This window comes from Microtus pennsylvanicus, chromosome 4, assembly GCF_037038515.1.
Source record: "Microtus pennsylvanicus isolate mMicPen1 chromosome 4, mMicPen1.hap1, whole genome shotgun sequence".
NCBI classification, from domain to species: Eukaryota; Metazoa; Chordata; class Mammalia; order Rodentia; family Cricetidae; genus Microtus; species Microtus pennsylvanicus.
Genome location: NC_134582.1, coordinates 39,363,568 through 39,381,759, shown reverse-complemented (window position 1 = coordinate 39,381,759; position 18,192 = coordinate 39,363,568). Strand labels below are relative to the sequence as shown.

The 18,192-nt window shown below is 37.4% G+C and overlaps 1 protein-coding gene across 1 annotated transcript; it reads right to left on the bottom strand.

The window, feature by feature from the left end:
- Nucleotides 1-788: 788 nt before the first annotated feature.
- Nucleotides 789-16,085, bottom strand: C4H5orf46 (chromosome 4 C5orf46 homolog). Its single transcript, XM_075970854.1, has 4 exons — nt 16,016-16,085; nt 10,117-10,282; nt 4,767-4,825; nt 789-875 (listed from the first exon to the last, which is right to left on the bottom strand). Exons 1-3 carry the CDS (start codon nt 16,083-16,085, stop codon nt 4,768-4,770), a joined length of 294 nt encoding a protein of 97 aa, XP_075826969.1. The 3' UTR covers nt 789-875; nt 4,767.
- Nucleotides 16,086-18,192: the final 2,107 nt, after the last annotated feature.

Sequence of the window (18,192 nt, the reverse complement as noted above, 5' to 3'; positions counted from 1 at the left end):
GAATGAATGTGTGTTCTAGACTCCAGTGTGGCCACGGTCACCGTGCTCCGCGACTTCAGTTGCGTCCTCTTGACTGAGTAGATGGTTCTGGGAGAAAGTGCCTGTCGAGTTGGCTGCTATGGCTGTTGAGGACTCAGCTCTGTTTACTGAAGTGAACTCTGTGAACTGTAAAGAGGCCGCACTCATTGGTTCAGGACCTCTTCCCTCCTCAATGCCTGACATTCTAGCAGAAGAATAATGACCGTGGAAGAGAAACAGACATTTGAATGAAAAGAGGAACATCAGTAGATCAGTTTTGAGTTTACTAACAAAGGACTTGGGACTTAGATATTTTGAAAGAAAAGCTTTTTTTTAAAAAAATGTGTAAAATATTGAAACTTCATATATCTTTAGAAATTAAGAACTTTATTTTTGAAGCAAGAATTAAGTCCCTTTTCTCCTACATGCTGGCTTTTAAATTTTAAATGTGTTACTTCGTTTTTTAGAATCTGTTACCATATATGTGTATTGTATATACAAAGAAGCCTTGAATTTGCTTATGTACATATGTATGTATAAGCAATGTATCATATCATTTTTTGCTTCATTACAAAGTTAAATATGCCAGGGAAACTTGCCGGGAACAACAAAAATCTCCATAAAGTCAAGTATGTAATGCTAGAACTCTAAGAGGGTCCTTTTTCTGACTTTGTAGAGACAGAAATGCAAGGTCAAAGAGCTGGAATGGATGATAGTTTTCTAAAACTGGGGATTCATTCCTGGTGACTTGCTGGGAGCTGCCTTGATATCTCAGGCTCTGGACGAGTTTGTAAAACAGAACTAGATGTTCAGGATCTGGCTGTCCTTGTTTTGTCCAGCTGCCAGATGGGTGTGCCCTTCAAAACACAAGTTTAAAGACCAACAATTAATATTCTAACTTAGCAACAAAGTGGATACTTTCTACCTTTTCTTTAAAATTTTAATGCTTCTGCACTTGAAAGCAAGAGGGGATTTATAGTAAATTCAGCTGTCAAACAGGTTTGAGAAAGTAGTGAGACAAAATTACAGAAACACACACCCCAAATCTCTAGGTATATAAGCAATGGCTTAGCACCAAATGATGGAATGCATGCAGAACAAAGTCAAGGACGAAGAGAGACATCGCTGTCACTGTGGCCTGGTGTTTGGCAGATGCAAAAGACACAGCAGTCACATGCATTTTATCTTATCATTGGTGCAGAGCAAGCGGACCCGAAAAGTGGCAGAGTGTGCCCAACTTTAATTCTGATCATCTGTTGCGGAAGAACTTTCCATTTAATTTACTTATTTTTAGGTACGACATCATAAATCTAAACACGAGACTCTCTCTCTCTCTGTGTGTGTGTGTGTATTCTTAACAAAAGTAATCTTCATAGAAATAAAAATTAGTAAAGGACATTCTCATTCACTGCTTCTTCTGAAGATCTTAGTTATCTAATGAGGTTTATCTATTTTTTTTTTGGAGAAAAGGCAGTTTAGAGTCAAATATATCAAATGAATTAAGAAATAAAAAGGAACAAATTGAATCCAAGTGGCTTCAAGTAATTCAGGAAAATAACAGTTAATTTTTTTTTTTTGGAAACCCTATGCCTAGTGGGAGTCACATCAGTGTAGGGTAGCTGAGGATGAGGGTGCCTCAGATTAACGAGGTGTTCACTTGCTGGAGCATCATCATCTTCTGATCTCTGTACTGCTCTCTTTTCATCCCCTGATATTGACTTAGCCCAGTTCCCTTTCTTTGTAAAGCCTTCATCATGCTCACCCCTCCTCCTCGGGTTCCTTGTTGCCCTTTCCCAAGACATTCCCCTAGCCCTACCATAGGTACCTATCATTTACCTGCACATTCTCAGGGTACACTGAGCTCAGTGATAGTTCAGATGTTGACCTTCCCAATGGCAGCATGCACAAAGTTTAACACATAATTAGAATAGAGTACTACTCATTAAGGGAGCGTGTCAAAAAGGTGACGAGTGCTACAAACATGGTACCAAATACACGACTAAAATAAACATAGGACACATATTGATCCTCCATCAATTATCATTAGTTATATATCTTTAAAAATTATAGTATTACTTATTAATATGCAAGTGTTTTTCTCTCTGTGTGTGCATGCATGTGTTCAGGGAGGGTAGAGTTCTTGGCTGCCCTGGAGGGAAAGTCAGGCAGTTATAAGAGGCCCCACATGGGAGCTGGGAAGCAAATGAGAACTTGGAAAAGCAGTAAATACTCAAACTGCTGAGCTATCTCTCCAGCCCCAATAATTTATAAATATATTTTGGTCACATTTTCTGAAATAGAGAAACAGACATTACTGTGAATCACTTAATTGTAAAGTGATGACTTGCTTTTGATTAGATAAGACATTAACCGTAGAAACAAAACTTCAATTACCCATTAAGGACTATTCATAGTGATTATGTCATGGTCATTTAAAGAGATACTCCATATCAAAATTCTTTTACATTTCCACATTGAACCATTTTCTATGGATCATTAAGGCAGCTAGAGTTTATTCAGAAATCTATCTTTTCAAGATTTTTTTTAATTTATTTATTTATTAAAGACTTCTGTCTCTTCCCTGCCACCGCCTCCCATTTCCCTCCCCCTCCCCCAATCAAATCCCCCTCCCTCATCAGCCCAAAGAGGTTTTTTTTTTTTGTGGGTAGCTAAAAAAGGGAATCCTTCTATTACATTCTGGAATTTTTTTTTTGAGGTTGAATGTTTATTCAGGGGGTTATGGAGGAGGAAGGGTGAAGGGGGGACAGGGAGAGAGAGAGAGAGAAGAGGAGAAAGAGACAGAGAAGGGGGGAAGCAGAGAAGTGGGGAGAGAGGCAAAAGCAAAGCTGCCTCTCCGAGAGGAAGATGGAAAAGAGAGCTACATTCTGGAATCTTTACATTGCTCTAGTGTTTCAAATTCAAAAGCAGAGAAATGAGGCTTAAGGAGGGGAGTCACTGATCCACGGAGGCACAGACAACAGGTGTCCTCAGTACAGGTTGAACTTGTACCATCATGATGCCAACTGATCCTTTCTTTCTCCATAATGCCTCATCTGAATCCCCGGTTGGCCCTGCCAGGATTTGGGATATGGGCATAAATGATTACAGGTGTACAGTAGCAGCCTGGATGAAGACAAAGTATTAAGGTGCTTAAAACAGGAGGAAAGCTCTTCCCTGAGGAGAAGATGGAAACATGAACACACAAGTGAGTGGTTTTAGATGTCTATCTGGCTTTGAGCAAGAATCAGGATTATGTGCGTTGGGCAGATCTTGATTACAATACCCAAGCCTTATTTCCATCCTTCAAAGCTCATGAAAGAGTAGGCTATGCTCTAGGCTAATCTAATAGTGACTTTCTGAGCACACATTGGCCACACCTAAGTTAAGAAACAGAGCCAGTAGAGTAAAGAAACTTTCCCAGCCTCGATAACAACAGAAGTTGAGAAAGGCCATGATTGCTGGAGTTGTACAGAAAGCAAATCAACTAACCAAGAGGGAGGAGTTTTGTTTTAGCAAGCGTCATGGTTGAATCATGACTCCAGCTGCTTCCTCATATGCCGTCCTCTGCTCTCCAGCAGTGATGGACGGCTCAGATATAAGACACATATCCTGGCACGGGACTCAGTTCCAGTCTTTTCCTGCTCCCTTGATATGACCATATCCACAACTGTTTCCATGCTTTTGTTTCTTCACTTGTGAGACTTAAGATAATGATGTTTGTCTTCTACAGAAACTATAAATTAGGTACCTATCCAGCACTTAAAATGGAGCAGTAACTCATTTCAACTCAGGAACGGATACTGCTTTTCTGTCTGTATGATGTTTGTTTTTCTATTTCAACCTGAGTTCTCAGGAGATAACTGAGTAAGGGAAGAGTGGGTGTTCTGGAATTCAAACCATATGGTTTGCATGTAAGCTAGATGTCTGTATGGGTGACAGGGAAATTTCTAGTGCTTTCTCCATGGATTAAGTGCAGCAAATTCCACTCTTCCTATGACTGACTTACTGCATAATTACACGAGTTCTTAGAAGTTTTATTTTTTAAGTGTGCACCGCCCTCTTATTTCACAGGTGGATTTGTACAAAGCAAGCTAGAGTTTGGATGTTGAATAATCCCCCTCCCAAAAGGCCTAGGTGTGAAAGTCTTGATTCCCTAGCTCAGTGCTATTAGAGGTTGCAGAGAGACTTTAGCCTTGAGTGTGTGATGATGGGAAGGTCATTATGGGAGTCTGGTTTACTCCTCTTTCTCTTCTTGACCATGAGGTGAGGGGTTCACAGGCCCTTGATATGATGTACTTACTACCTCACGATTAGCCCAAAGCAATGACACCAGTGCATTAGAGAACGAAACCTTGAAAATCAAGAGTCAAAATAAATGCTTTCTCTTTATAACCTGATTATGTCATGTATTTGTAGAGGGGATGGAAATCTAATGGCAGGTTCTAAGGAGAACTGTGGCAGCGACCAGACCTCCTCCTTCCCATTGCTCACTGTTTCATGCTACACTTGGATTCCTCCCTTAAAAGCCTCTCAGATGACAAACAAAACAACAATATAGACACTTCAGTGTAATTTTAGAAACAAACTACAATTAGTACAAAGAAGGAACAACAACAACAACAAAACCCTACCATTCTGGTTGTAATTATTCATGAGTCCCAAAAAATTGATGAATATAGTAATCCAAACCCCTATTTTCTGTGTCTAAAATGCTATTATTTAGCCTGTAAAGTATTAGTTAAAATCACCTTAGGAGGTCACTTTTGAAGATGGCTGTCCAGGGTCCTCATCGAGTTCCATAAAGCTTCTTGAAAAAGAGAAGAAAAAAAAGCAGGAGTTATACAGACTTATGGGAATGTTAACAAGTTCACACTATTACACTGTCTCATTTTCCCTCATTTCTTTCAATTTGAATTTTTTATTTTCATTATCTTTTTGAAATTGCATCTGCCTTGTTTTCTAGGATAACCTCATACTTGTGATCCTCCAGCCTCATCTCTCAGGTAGTCTGGGTTAGAAGCCTCTGCTACTGTGCCTAGAACTAAGCTTTCTCATAGTTGAGGTATAATTTTCTTCTCCAGATGTTGCTATAAGAAAGTGAAGTAAGACTCAAGATTTCCACAATAGTTTATAGTTGTCAAGGTATTTGGGCATGATTATCACTGAACTCAGTAACAAACCTATCAGTTATTGGTCTTTTAATAAACAAAACCCTATAAGTATTATGCATTGTGTATATAAATATGTATCTGTATGTGTTAGCTATGCATACACACACATATAGGATGCTAGCACACAAAACAGGATTTATCAAATAATATGAATTTGAGTATATTTGTTTTACTAATTTTTATACTTCTTTTACATGTATAAAAAACTAAGAAAAAAGATGAAACCACATTTTCACAACATATGGATGATGGATCACAAAGTTCAAAACCAAATTCTCTAGAGTGATGAATATCTGTCAGGCACACTATCATCTATAACTAGGAACCAGGGTAGTCTCTGAGAAGATAAAAGATGATGCAAATATATGGTTTTTGAACAGGCTGTAGTCTAATGAAGAGTGGGAACATGTTCAGGAACAGGTCATTTAAAATAAATAGGGGGGGGCCTTTCATACAGATTCATATTGAGAATGACAACTCCTGATAAGAAACTGTTATTTAGCTGTTGATAAAAACTTCCAAAAGGAATCTGTGTCTGCAGAGACTGACTGGCTGATTAGAATTTGAGTATTGTAAACTCAAGTCTAAATGAATCAAAGACCTCAAAATAAAGCCAGCCACACTGAACCTCATAGAAGAGAAAGTGAGAAGTACACTTGAATGCATTGGCACAGGAGACCACTTTCTAGATATAACCCCAGCAATGCAGATACTAAGAGAAAAATTTAATAAATGGGACTCCTAAAACTGAAAAGCTCCTGTAAAACAAAGGACATGGTCAACAAGGCACAATGGCAACCTACAGAATGAAAAATATTTTCACCAACCCCTAATCAGAAAGAGGTCTGATCTCCAAAATATACAAAGAACTCAAAATATTGATCATCAAAAGAACAAATAACCCAACCCAATAAAAATGGAGTACAGACCTAGAGAGCTCTCAACAGAGAAATCTAAAATGGCTGAAGACACTCAAGCAAATGCTCAACATCACTAGTTTTCAGAGAAATTCAAATTAAAACAACTCTGATATTCCATTTTACAGCTGTAAGAATGGCCAAGATTAAAAACACTGATAAAAACTTATGCTGGAGAGGTTGTGGGGAAAGGGTCACACTTATGCATTGCTGGTGGGAATGCAAACTGGTGCAACCCCTTTGGATGTTAGTGTGGCTGTTTCTCAGAAAATTAGGAAACAACCTTCTTCAAGACCCAGCAATACCACTTTTGGGTATATATCCAAAGGATTATCAATCATACTACAAGGACATGTGCTCAATTATGTTCATAGCAGCATTGTTTGTCATAGTCAGAACCTGGAAACAATCTAAATGCCCCTAGACCAATGAATGGATAAGGAAATGTGGTACATTTACACAATGGAGTACTACAAAGCAGAGAAAAATAATGACATATTAAAATTTGCAGGCAAATGGATGGAGCTAGAAAACATTATATTGAGTGAGGTAACTCAGACCCAGAAAGACAATTGTCATATGTACTCACTCATAAGTGGTTTTAAAACATAAAGCAAAGAAAACTAGCCTACAAATCACAATTCCAGAGAACCTAAACAACAATGAGGATCCTAAGATAGACATACATGGATCAAATGTTCATGGAAAGTAGTAAAAGACAAGATATTCTGAGCAAATTGGGAGCATAGGGACCATGGGAGATGGCTGAAGGGTAGGGGAGAAGAACATAAAGGAACAGAGAAAAAAATGTATAACTCAATAAAATCTATTAAAAAGTAGGAAAAAAAGAATTCGTATGTTGTGGAGATAATGGAATATCGCAGTTCCAGAGGTTAATTACTTTATCTTGAGCTAGTTTTAGCCTTCCAGAACAGTCATGATTTACTACCCCCACTCCTGCACCCGAACCTGTGTGGGAAATATTATTGTGTGACAAACCTTTTGGGATCTACTGATTTGGAAAATCACTAGTTTCTACCAATCCAAAAGCTAAGAATGTCATCAGATAGCATCTTTATCCTATAGAATAGATTCTTCCATCTCAATATATCTGCCTCTCTGACATACACATCAACATATTTTAAAACTTGCCTTGATTTATGACTTTCTCTGCTCTATCACATAATACAAACTTCATAAACTGCCTTCATGGAGGAATATGAAATTTGGGATAACCTAAATCAGTGCTCCTGAAACATGGTCACTCAAAGTGGCTCTAGAATAAATGATCTCTCACTTCCTTTAAGATGAGAGCAGTTGCTTTGCATCAACAATACAAAGTATTATAAATTCCAAATTACAAAACAAAACACCTAAAGTTTGTAATTGGAGGAATCTGCCACTTCTTCCCAGAGCTACTTTTGGAACTGGGCTTTAGAAAGTGATTAGGTTTGCTGAATAAATAAATTGTAGATTTCAGACTAAACTGTTGGCAGAGGGAGGAAAAGCTTATGCAAAAGCATTGAGGGTTCATATAGATATCATGTGTTGTTCAGGCTTAGGTGTCTGATGGGAGGGACGGTGGAGGTAACAGGAATTACAAGAACATCAAGGGCAGACCTTCACCATCAGCTTTAGTCATGTGCTTTGCTGTGTAAGTGGTAGAAATTCCAGGAAGAGTTTCAGGAGTGGTAATAAATGAGCAAATTCATGGGTTTTTAGTTTTTATGATGACATGAGCAAATATGCTTATATCTACATTTATCTGTTTACCTATATTTAACTATCTAAATTATAGTTCACATTCTCCCCAAACCCTTTCCTGTGAATATTGATATTCAGAAAGAATAATCTTGTTAGCTATTTATAGTTGTCTTTGCATCAGCTCAGCTCATGTTATCTAACCTTAAAGATTGAAGGTTTTTTAAAGAAGGAATTTACAGACTAGATATCATCCTTCATAATTTCCATCCTAATGTGTCATATACTAAGAAAGAAAATGCTTTTTTTCAAAGCCTCCTCTCATGCAGCACCTCCACAACACCCGTGGTCTTCCTTTGTGAAGGGACTTTGTAATATGTTTTACATCCTCAACTACATTTGATTGTTTCAACAAGGAATATTTTGCCTTTGAATAAAGACCCTTTGATTTTCATAGTCAAGTTGAAATACACGGGCTTTAGGCATAAGCTCTAAGCTCTTTTTCTTTAACTATTTCATCAAAGGAACAATTATTTACTGATGGACACCATGGGAAGATGCTATAATATTATATTGTACAAGATAGACCTATCTCGTTTCTGTGTTTCATTAAGCTACATAAGTGCAAACAAATAATTTTAGACTTTTGTAAGTAATATCACACCATCTCAAAGCAAAGTGACAGGGAACAGTGAGAAGGGAGGGAGAAATTAGCTATAAGAGCATAACAGAATTGTTTTGTGAGGAGGAATTTGAAGATGAGCCACAGAACCAAACAGTGGCCGTGAGAAATACAAAGAGCATTTCAGGCAAAAGGGACTCCTAAGGCGGCATTTCTGACCTCATCAAAAGTTCTCCCATCACAAAGCAGGAGTCTGCTCTGAATATGATGAGGAGAGAAGTATAGACAAGGAGGCAACATTTCTGAGTTCAGAACCTACAAATCCTTAATGGAACAGATAGTAAACTTTTGGGGCAATACAGTGGTGTATCTGACATTTTGCATAAGGGGACTTTCCCAGTGGAGAAGTAATTATTCTGTCTCCTTGCTTTGCTATGCTTTGTAGGTGACATTATTAACTACTTTGTATTTTGAATACATCAAATGTCTACTAACTCATTTCTTATAACTTTTCTTCTTGTTTCTATTAATAATCATGAGGAGGCAACATATACAAATAACAATTACACAAAATGAAATCATGAAGTAGAATCATCTTTGAGCTTTAACAATGTGTGAAGAAGGTTCATAGGCAGAACCCTATACAACCAAACATATAGTTTTTAAGCAGATTGAGGACTACAAGAAGAGACCCAACTGCTCCTTTATGAAAATGGCTCTTCATTTTGTTGTTGGTTGAGTTTAAGAAGCCATGTATACGTACCCCAGGAAAACCTGAGAATTCCTATTTAAATAGAATATGAACAGAACTCAGGGTTTGATAAAACTTTAGGGCCAAATTTTGTAGGTGAGCACCTGGTTAGGTGGCATTTGTGTCAGAATTACCCAGACAGTTTGTTTAAAACTGCACCCTTAGCCTTTCCTGTGAGTAGCTATATTGTAGATGAAGGAGGTCTAATTCAAACATAATTATTCACTGTGTAGTAATAAATCAGAGTTTTGTCAAACTCTCTGCAGGTATCTATGTAAAAATGAATAAAAAACAACAACAGCTTGCAGCAGTGCAGGTTGAAAGAAGTATGAAGAATAAGGAGAGGTCAAATCAAATGCAAGGTATGTTAAATCCAAGGCGTCTTAAGAAGTAGGCTGGGTTGAAGGGGAGGGGAGAGACAGAGAGGAGAGCAGAGAAAAATGTAGAGCTCAATAAAAATCAATTAAAAAAAGAAAGAAATGAAAAAGAAAAAAGAAGTAGGCTGGGAACATTAGAAAGTTTCTGGGTTAAATTATCCTTCATGGTGGCCAACACGCTGCTCCTGAGAGTTCGGCACATTGCGTCTAAAGAGACATCATCAGCTACTTCAGCTATCCCTCCTGAACTACTCAAACTAGAAGCCAAATACAGGACTCCGTATTCATTATCAAGACCACAACTTCTCTTCCATTTCTTGGTTCTGCATCCTTCTGCCCTCCTTCCATGGCCCTGGGATTTTAAAATACTGTGGAAAGGATCTTGAGGGAGTGCCCTCACTCTAGATCTCAGGGCACTGCATTTGCATGTTAAATGTAACTTAATTTGTTGTTGTTTCAGTGAAAAAATGAATGCATTTGCTCAATTTCATTCATTTTCTTGAGTGTACTAATTTTCTACAGTGAAGCTGGCAAAAGTGAGATTTATCTCATTGCTTACGATCCCCTGGACATGGAGCGAAGGATGAAATCCACGGCATTCTCAATGATCTCTGAACCCAGGAGGCTTAAGAATTTGGGGAAATCTCCCTCTGCTTTTTTACTGGAGTCCTCTGGAGGGTTATCTGCTTTCTCATCTGGGTTGCCTTCTTCATTTGGTTTGTCATCTGAAAACAAAACAAAAAAAAAAAAAAACCAAACATAAAAAACTTTCAAATGTGATTCCTTGCAATTTAAAAGGAAAATCTGTTTCTGGTGTTGGATCTGTTGAGTTCCTTGGTATCCACCTGGTACGAACTCCTTAGTTTCGTCTTCCTGTCCCTACGCATCCTGTGCTTGTTTGGTTGAAGTCTTTATTTAATATTACTAAAACATACAAGTAACAGACATAAGTATCTAAGAAGACAACGGCTACATTTGGTTACCAAGAAAACAAAGCACACAGAGGTACCTCCTTTTTCTTTTTGTAAGATTTTTATTCGTTCTTTGAGAACTTCATGGATTGTATTTTAAGAGTGTTCATTCCAGCTTCCCCACTTACCACCCTTTCCATGCTCTCGTCCCTTCCCATCCAACTTTGAGATTACTTCTTTTTATTTTTCTTCTCTCGCCATCAAGTCCAGTTTGTGTTTCCTACCTAGTTTTGGGACTTGGACTAGCCCTGGTGTCTGGGCAGCCTGTCAGAGTGAAGTGTTAAGGAAAACGGACTTCTCTCAGAAGCTATCAAATACCAAGAGTTCCTCGCCAGCGGTGGGTTTTGTGTCCAGCCTCCCTCTTCTATGCTGAGATTTTATTTTGCTGGCCTTGTGAAGGTCTTTGCATTCTGCCACAATTGCTACAGGTTTATCTATGTATCTTCCCTGGTGTGTCTGGAAAATAATGTTTTCATGATGTTACCACCCACTTCAACGTGGGAAATTAATGGTGTGATATGAATGCCCAATTTGGGGCTGAACATTCCACAATCTTTTTTCAATGTATGTTGGAAAGCTCTCTCTTTCTCTCTCTCCTCTCTCTCTCTCTCTCTCTCTCTCTCTCTCTCTCTCTCTCTCTCTCTCTCTCTCTGTGTGTGTGTGTGTGTGTGTGTGTGTATGTATAGGGGGTGTCTCCATATTAATTATCATCTACTACAAATACAGGCTTCTCTGATTAAAACCAAGAGATACTCTTATCTACAGGTACAACAATAAGTTGTTACATTGCATCATACTAATGTCAGTGCCAGGTTTGTGATGCAGAAAGCCTAGCTGTCCATGTAATATAGGATACCATTGTTTCCACGGGATTTCTGTGCCAATGGTAATATAAATAAGGAAGATGAAAATCTTCATGGGTAGTTCTGCTGTGCACATACCTCTAACAGGCAGTTCACATGCACTGGTGCTATTTTTATCTTCATAATTCTATGAGGTAAGACAATTGCTAAGCCAATTTAAACTTGAAGAAGTAGAGTTGGACAGATTTCAAAGCTGTTTCAAAGATGAAGAATTGCCAGGTGATAGAAATACAATCCAGGGTCATGTTTGTCTGATATCAAAATTGAGATTTTTACAGTATTCTGTGATAAAACTATGTGCTCTTTGTAGGAAAAGTACACAAACTGTACTTTATTCATGAGAACAAATGGAAGATAAATGATAAATAATTTCTGTCAGTTTTGTATCACCTATTAGTTTTATGAACAATGGTTTTTACAAATCCTGTGTAATTTTTCTCCCTGGGTAATATTTTAAGATATGCAAATTTTAGCTTATTAGATGGATAAACTGATAATATTTGGAAACCAGAAGGCTGTGCAAACCACGAGAGCATGGTGCCTATAGGAGTCATGTACCTTATCCTTCATAGCTGAAGGATGCACATATGTCCCTTGGGTGTTGATGGTCTTCATTCATGAGATGAAAAGTTCCAGTAGAGTGGTATAAACTACAGCGTGTAGCCTTCTTTCTGAATCCTGATAATAAGATGATGCAGGACTTTATTTTTTCATTTTATTAACAGAACTATGGTGCCACCAAACTATATATAAAAATACTGAATGCCTGAACTGACGTTTTGAAACCCATTTTCCTTGGAGGGATACCTTGCTCAGCCTAGATATAGTGGGGAGGGCTTTGGTCCTTCCTCAAAGCTATGTGCTAGACCTTGTTGACTCCCCATGGGAAGCCTTACCCTCCCTGAGGAGTGGATGGGGGGTGAAGTGCAGAGAAGGTGGAGAGAGTGGGAGGAAGAGAGAGAGTGGGAACTGGGATTGGTACCTAAAATAAGAAAAGATTGTTATTTTAAAAAATAATTAATTAATTAAAAACACTGGATTACTTATTTGATTTCAGTTGAACATTAGATTATTTTAAAGTTAAGACTGACAAATGTGATACCTCGGATAGACTCACAATAGCCATAATTGGTTGTTAATTTGAAAATTCGAATTAATAAAAAAGTTAGTTTTAATTATTTTTCTAGGCACACACAAGTGCTAGAAAAAAATGAATTTTAGAAAAGTCCATTTAAGTGATGTTTAAAAATTGAAGAACTTATCTTGCTCCTGACTCTAGACGTTTATGAAATTTAAGATCAGTAATAAGCATTGTTTGTACAAAAATGATTTTTGAGATACACAAAAGTGTTCCATATCTATACTGCTTCCCCACTACAAGTTTTGAGTCATTAGGTCTCAAGTCCTTAGCACTATTTCCCCTAGACTCAGGTGAAGGTCATGTAACCACATCTCTTTCAGGGCTACCAAATGAAGAAAGAAATGTGTTATCTATGTGGTATTCTAAGATAGGAATTGTTAGCAAAAAAAGCAAATAAATTCTGTAAGCATTTATATTTATTATGTCATAGTCAAAGGCTTAACAGGCTCTTTAGTCTGGGATTTATAAGAGATGATAATCAAAGATTCATTCATCCAACAGTTGAATTTTTCATTAGAACACATTTTGCTTTGGTTTGGTTTCTTTACGAGTAGAGGATATAAAGAACCTTTATGCTTGAGTTAAACTAAAGATGGTGATACTCACATAGAGGTCTGTGTGATTAAAGTTCCCAGAATGGGTTTATTTTCATTGTAAGAAGAAACGGATGCTGGACGAGGACATCCTCACAGATCTGTGTCCTCATCCCACTGAGTCATGGACTCATAGTTTCCAGAGGAGAGCAGAAATGCTCTGGGAAGTCCAACAACTCAGTAAAAAGCAGCTGAGCCAGGAAATGAACCCGAGTTCTGTCTAACTCCAAGGGCATGGTCTTCATATTGTATTGCTCTCTCTCCATAGACTGGTTCTCCGTGGATACCAGCCAAGTGTAACACGGGAAGTCCCTATACAAAGGAAGAGTCCTCTTTGGCAACACATAACAGTTTTATTCATTTTAATGTAATACTAAATACTAGCTTTTTAATACCAGAGGAGCCAGGGATTAGTGTATGGGAACTCAGGAATCAGTCTAGTCTTTAGTCCATATACATATTCATAGGTATTATTATGTGGTGTGCCACACATTTTATGGTCCTACAATCTGATTTTGTTTTTGTTTTCAACAAAATATTAGCCATGTACTTTTGCAAATCACATTTAACCAATTTCTTTTAGTGTCTTCATTGTGATATTGGTAGGAAGAAAAGTATTGTATATATTGTTCATGCTATAATGTGTGTATAGATATATATCCACAGTGTATAAACTACTTATCACAGCAGCAAACCCAGGGTAATCTCACAATAATTGATTTATGGCACTATTAGTATATTAGTATTATTAGTATTATTAACAGCAACAGAATTATAAGTAGCTCAATTTTCCTCTAGCATTTTAGAATATTATGAAAACTTAAAATGCTATTGGAATACCCATAAATCTCAAAACATCAAGGTCCATTATTAAATATTTTCTCTTTAAAAATATAACACAAAGTAGCATTTATTACATTAAGATTTCTACTAATTTTTTAACTGAATGTGATTATAAAATTCTGAACAAATACAACTTTTTTATTTATATAGATTTCTACATTTTACAAAGTGATTATAAAAGCATGCTCATTTTATCTGTAACATCAAGAGTTATGTGATTAAATGGGTGAGAAAGTTAACTAAAACTGGACTTATTTAACCAGTTTTATAGTTTATGGATGAATGAGAATTGTCTTTAGAATGCAAATATCACCCTTCACAGCACTGCGTTGCTAACTTTGGAAGCAGGGTGGACAAGATATCCCATGTCCCCCTCTGGCACAGGGCTTATGTATCCCTCATCTGCGTTTCCTATTAGGGTGCCGTGAGTGACCTGGGACTGTGAGTTCTGCTAGCTTACAGGCAAAGGGACCTGCTGCTGAGCAGCTGGTTGCTCATTCTGCTTTCTGCACCCTGAACAGACACAAGACAAAGATTCATAGCTTCTGCAGACAAAATGATTAATTCCTAAATGACAATGCTGCATGCTGCTTGCAGCCCTCTGTGTGCTTTCATGTGTTACAAAAGAAACACAAGCTTAGTTGCAATGGGAAGAACCTAGAAACTCAAATTTCACCATCAGAGAACTTTCGCTTTTGTTTATACTAAAAGCCAAACCAAACCAAAACAAAAAACCCTTTCCCTCTGCAATCTTAGTTTACTAATCTGCACCAACCGAAGAAAATGGTGCATTTATTAAGTAAGATTATTATGAGAATCTATCATGATTTTATGTGATTCCAGATTTGGGAAGGAAAGCCAGAAGGACTAAGCAAGTTATGGAGGGCCTGGGTAAGTTATTTAAGGTATGTAAAGGATGAAACTTAGAATATACATATTCTAAGGTCAAATTTCAATATGTTGATATTAAACTTCTGTTTAAATTAGTGGAGTTCTCTTATTAATCTGCTTTCTTGATATTAGTCACAAATGCTGACTTAAAAGAACAAAAGCATATGTCTAATGAAGGTTTACATAAAAGTTTTGGTTTTGGTTAAGTTTTTATCTAAACTTTTCACAGTAGTTCACAATACCAAGCTGGTGCAGCTGTCTGTCTGCCAGGTTGTCTGAAGTACTCAGAAAGTGAGAGTTTTCATCTCCTTTCTCTATATTAACCCTGCAATTTTCTGTATCACTTTGGGTTTTTCTGATACTTTTGGTCTTCTTAATTTTTTTCTTAAGCCCCCCCTCTGCCTCATGTCTGCCTGCGACCATGTATCCATTCTCTACAGTAATAACTCAAATACCATTACTTATTTTTCCTCAGCTAAGGTAGACAAAGATACACACACACAAGCATACGTGCATGCACAAACACACATGTATATGTGCTGAGATATACAAACTGCCTGAGGTGTTTTTCTTTGAAACTCTAATGAAACTGAACTTGAACTTAAAAATAATTTATACATGATAACAACAGCATTTAATATTTATTTAGTGATTTTTATTGAGCAGGCACTATTCCAAACTTTTGCCTATTTTATTTAAATTTCATGATTCATATGAGATTGACAGCAATTAATGTTCCTTATTTGTACCACATCTAGAGGTATTAAGTATTATGCCTAATATACACTTATAAATTTATATTTCCTTTATAGAGTGCTATTGAACATTACATTTTCATCTTCATTAAACATTATTTGTTATAATCATCAAAACACCCCACAGACACTTCTCAATGAATTTATAATGTAATGGCATCCCTTCACCATTTAAGAATATAAGAAAGGACTCATTCCAAACATCATATATTTACTAAGATGGAGGATACAACCAAAATCAAGCTTAATAAAATTGCTTTCGAAATTAGATGTGTTTTCAGGCTCCCAGCCCAGGGTTCTTTCTGCAATGCCAAAATGCCCCTCCCCTTTTATATTCTGTGCCAGCTTCCACCCATCACTAACTATGCCCAAGCTTCTGGGCTGTGATCAGAAACACTTACCTGCCTGGCTTGTCAGGATTAGGGCACACAGTCCCAGGACAACAGTCAGTCGCAGAACTGAGAAAGCCATTCCTGTTGTCCTGGGTATTGGTGCAGATAAATTGCTTAGATGCACCTGAATCTTTGCTCCATTTATAGGACAGTTGTGGTGACATCACCTGCTGTGGAATTTAGGCTGTTGCACAAGACGTCTACACAGCTTGCTCTGAGATCTTCAACAACAGGCTCAGCCCTGTCTTTCAAAATCAAAGCAATTTCTTTCTTTCTTTTTAAAACATTCATTCGCTTACAAAGAACTGGGTTTCATTTAGGCATTTTTCAAAGAAAACTTGCCTTTGTCGTTTCTTTTACCCTCTTATCAATTCTTCTCCATTCTCCCTTGTTCCATCCCTAATAGCTTCCTATCAATTTTCAAGTCCTATGTGACTTTTTTCTTTATCCCCTCCTTCTCATTACTTCTGCCTCTTGTTCCCCTCTTCCGGCTGTCTGTCTAGTTTCATAGTTTACACTACCCTCACAACCGCACATTTACATTTATGTTAACATTGAAAGTTTAGATTTTCTTATGAAACAGAACATGGGACTAGGGCAACTTATTAATGCAATATCCTCCTTCCACCATCCAGAAACCTTATAATTTCATTATGCAGGCTTCTGTGGATGTACAGCCATTTCCTAGACATTGTGACGAGTACAGCTGCAGTAAACGGGAGTGTACACACATCCCTGTGTATACCCAAGAATAGCACAGCTAAGCCATATGGTAGCTCTGCTTAGAATTTTTTTGAGGAACTTCCATATTGGTTGCAATAGTTTACGCTTCCATCAGTGGTGAAGAAAGGATTCCTCTTCTTTATAATCTCGCTGATCTTTGCTGTCACGTGTGGTCCTGGTCATAGCCAAATTCATTGGGATGAAATGGAAGGTCCGAGATTTTAATTTATACTTGCCTCATGGTTAACGATGTTGAGCATTTAAAATACATATTTGTCAGGTTTTGTGTTTCATCTTTTCAGGACTGTCTGTTCATCAGCCCATGTATTAAATGGCAGTTTTGTGATTTAGGTGTTTAATTTTCTGTTCTTATGTGTTCTGGATATCAGTTTCATTTCTGAGTTGTAGCTGGTAAAATAATTGATAATCGTCTTCTTACTATACAGAAACACTTTAATCTCGTCTAGTCTCATTTGTTGATGATTAGGGATATTTTCTGTGCTATTGAAGTCTTATTCAGAAAGTTATTGCCCATACCTATAACTTCAAGTGCATTCCCTATATTTTCTGCTGGAAGCCCTAATATTTGGGGTTCTATATCCATTTAAATTAAAATCATTTAAGTTAAAATGATCCATTTTAATTGATGCTTTTCTGTACAGGGTGAGTGGTATGGATCTAAGTTCATAAATACCTGGTTCTGCCAGTACTGTGTGTTGAAGAGTTACTACAGACCAGACTTGATTCCCTTAAAAATGTCAATGAGTTTCATCATGGAATTAAAAGAAAACAATGGTATCTCAAAGTTGTTTTGATTTGCATTTCCCTGATCGCAAAGGAAGTTGAGCATGTTTTTTGGCCATTTGAACTTCTTCTGTTGAGAATTCTCTGTTCAGTTCAGTACCCCATTTTTTGACTGGGTTAATTAAAGTTTTAATGTCTAGTTTCTGGAGTTCTTTATATATTTTGGAGATCAGACCTTTGTCTGATGTGGGGTTGGTGAAGATCTTCTCCCAGTCAGTAGGTTGCCTTTTTGTCTTAATGACAGTGTCCTTTGCATTACAGAAGATTCGTAGTTTCAGGAGGGCCCATGTATTCATTGTTACTCTTATTGTCTGTGTTGCTGGGGTTATACGTAGGAGGAGGTCTCCTGTGCCCATGTGTTGCAGACTACTTCCCACTTTCTCTTCTATCAGGTTCAGCGTGGCCAGATTTATATTGAGGTCTTTAATCCATTTGGACTTGAGTTTTGTGCAAGGTGATAGATATGGATCTATTTTCATTATTCTACAGGGTGACATCCAGTAATGCCAAAACCATTTGTTAAAGATGCTTTCTTTCTTCCATTGTATGATTTTAGCACTTTTGTCGAAAATCAGGTGTACATAGGTTTGTGGATTAATATCCGGGTCTTCGATTCGATTCCATTGGTCAATATCTCTGTTTTTATGCCAATACCAAGC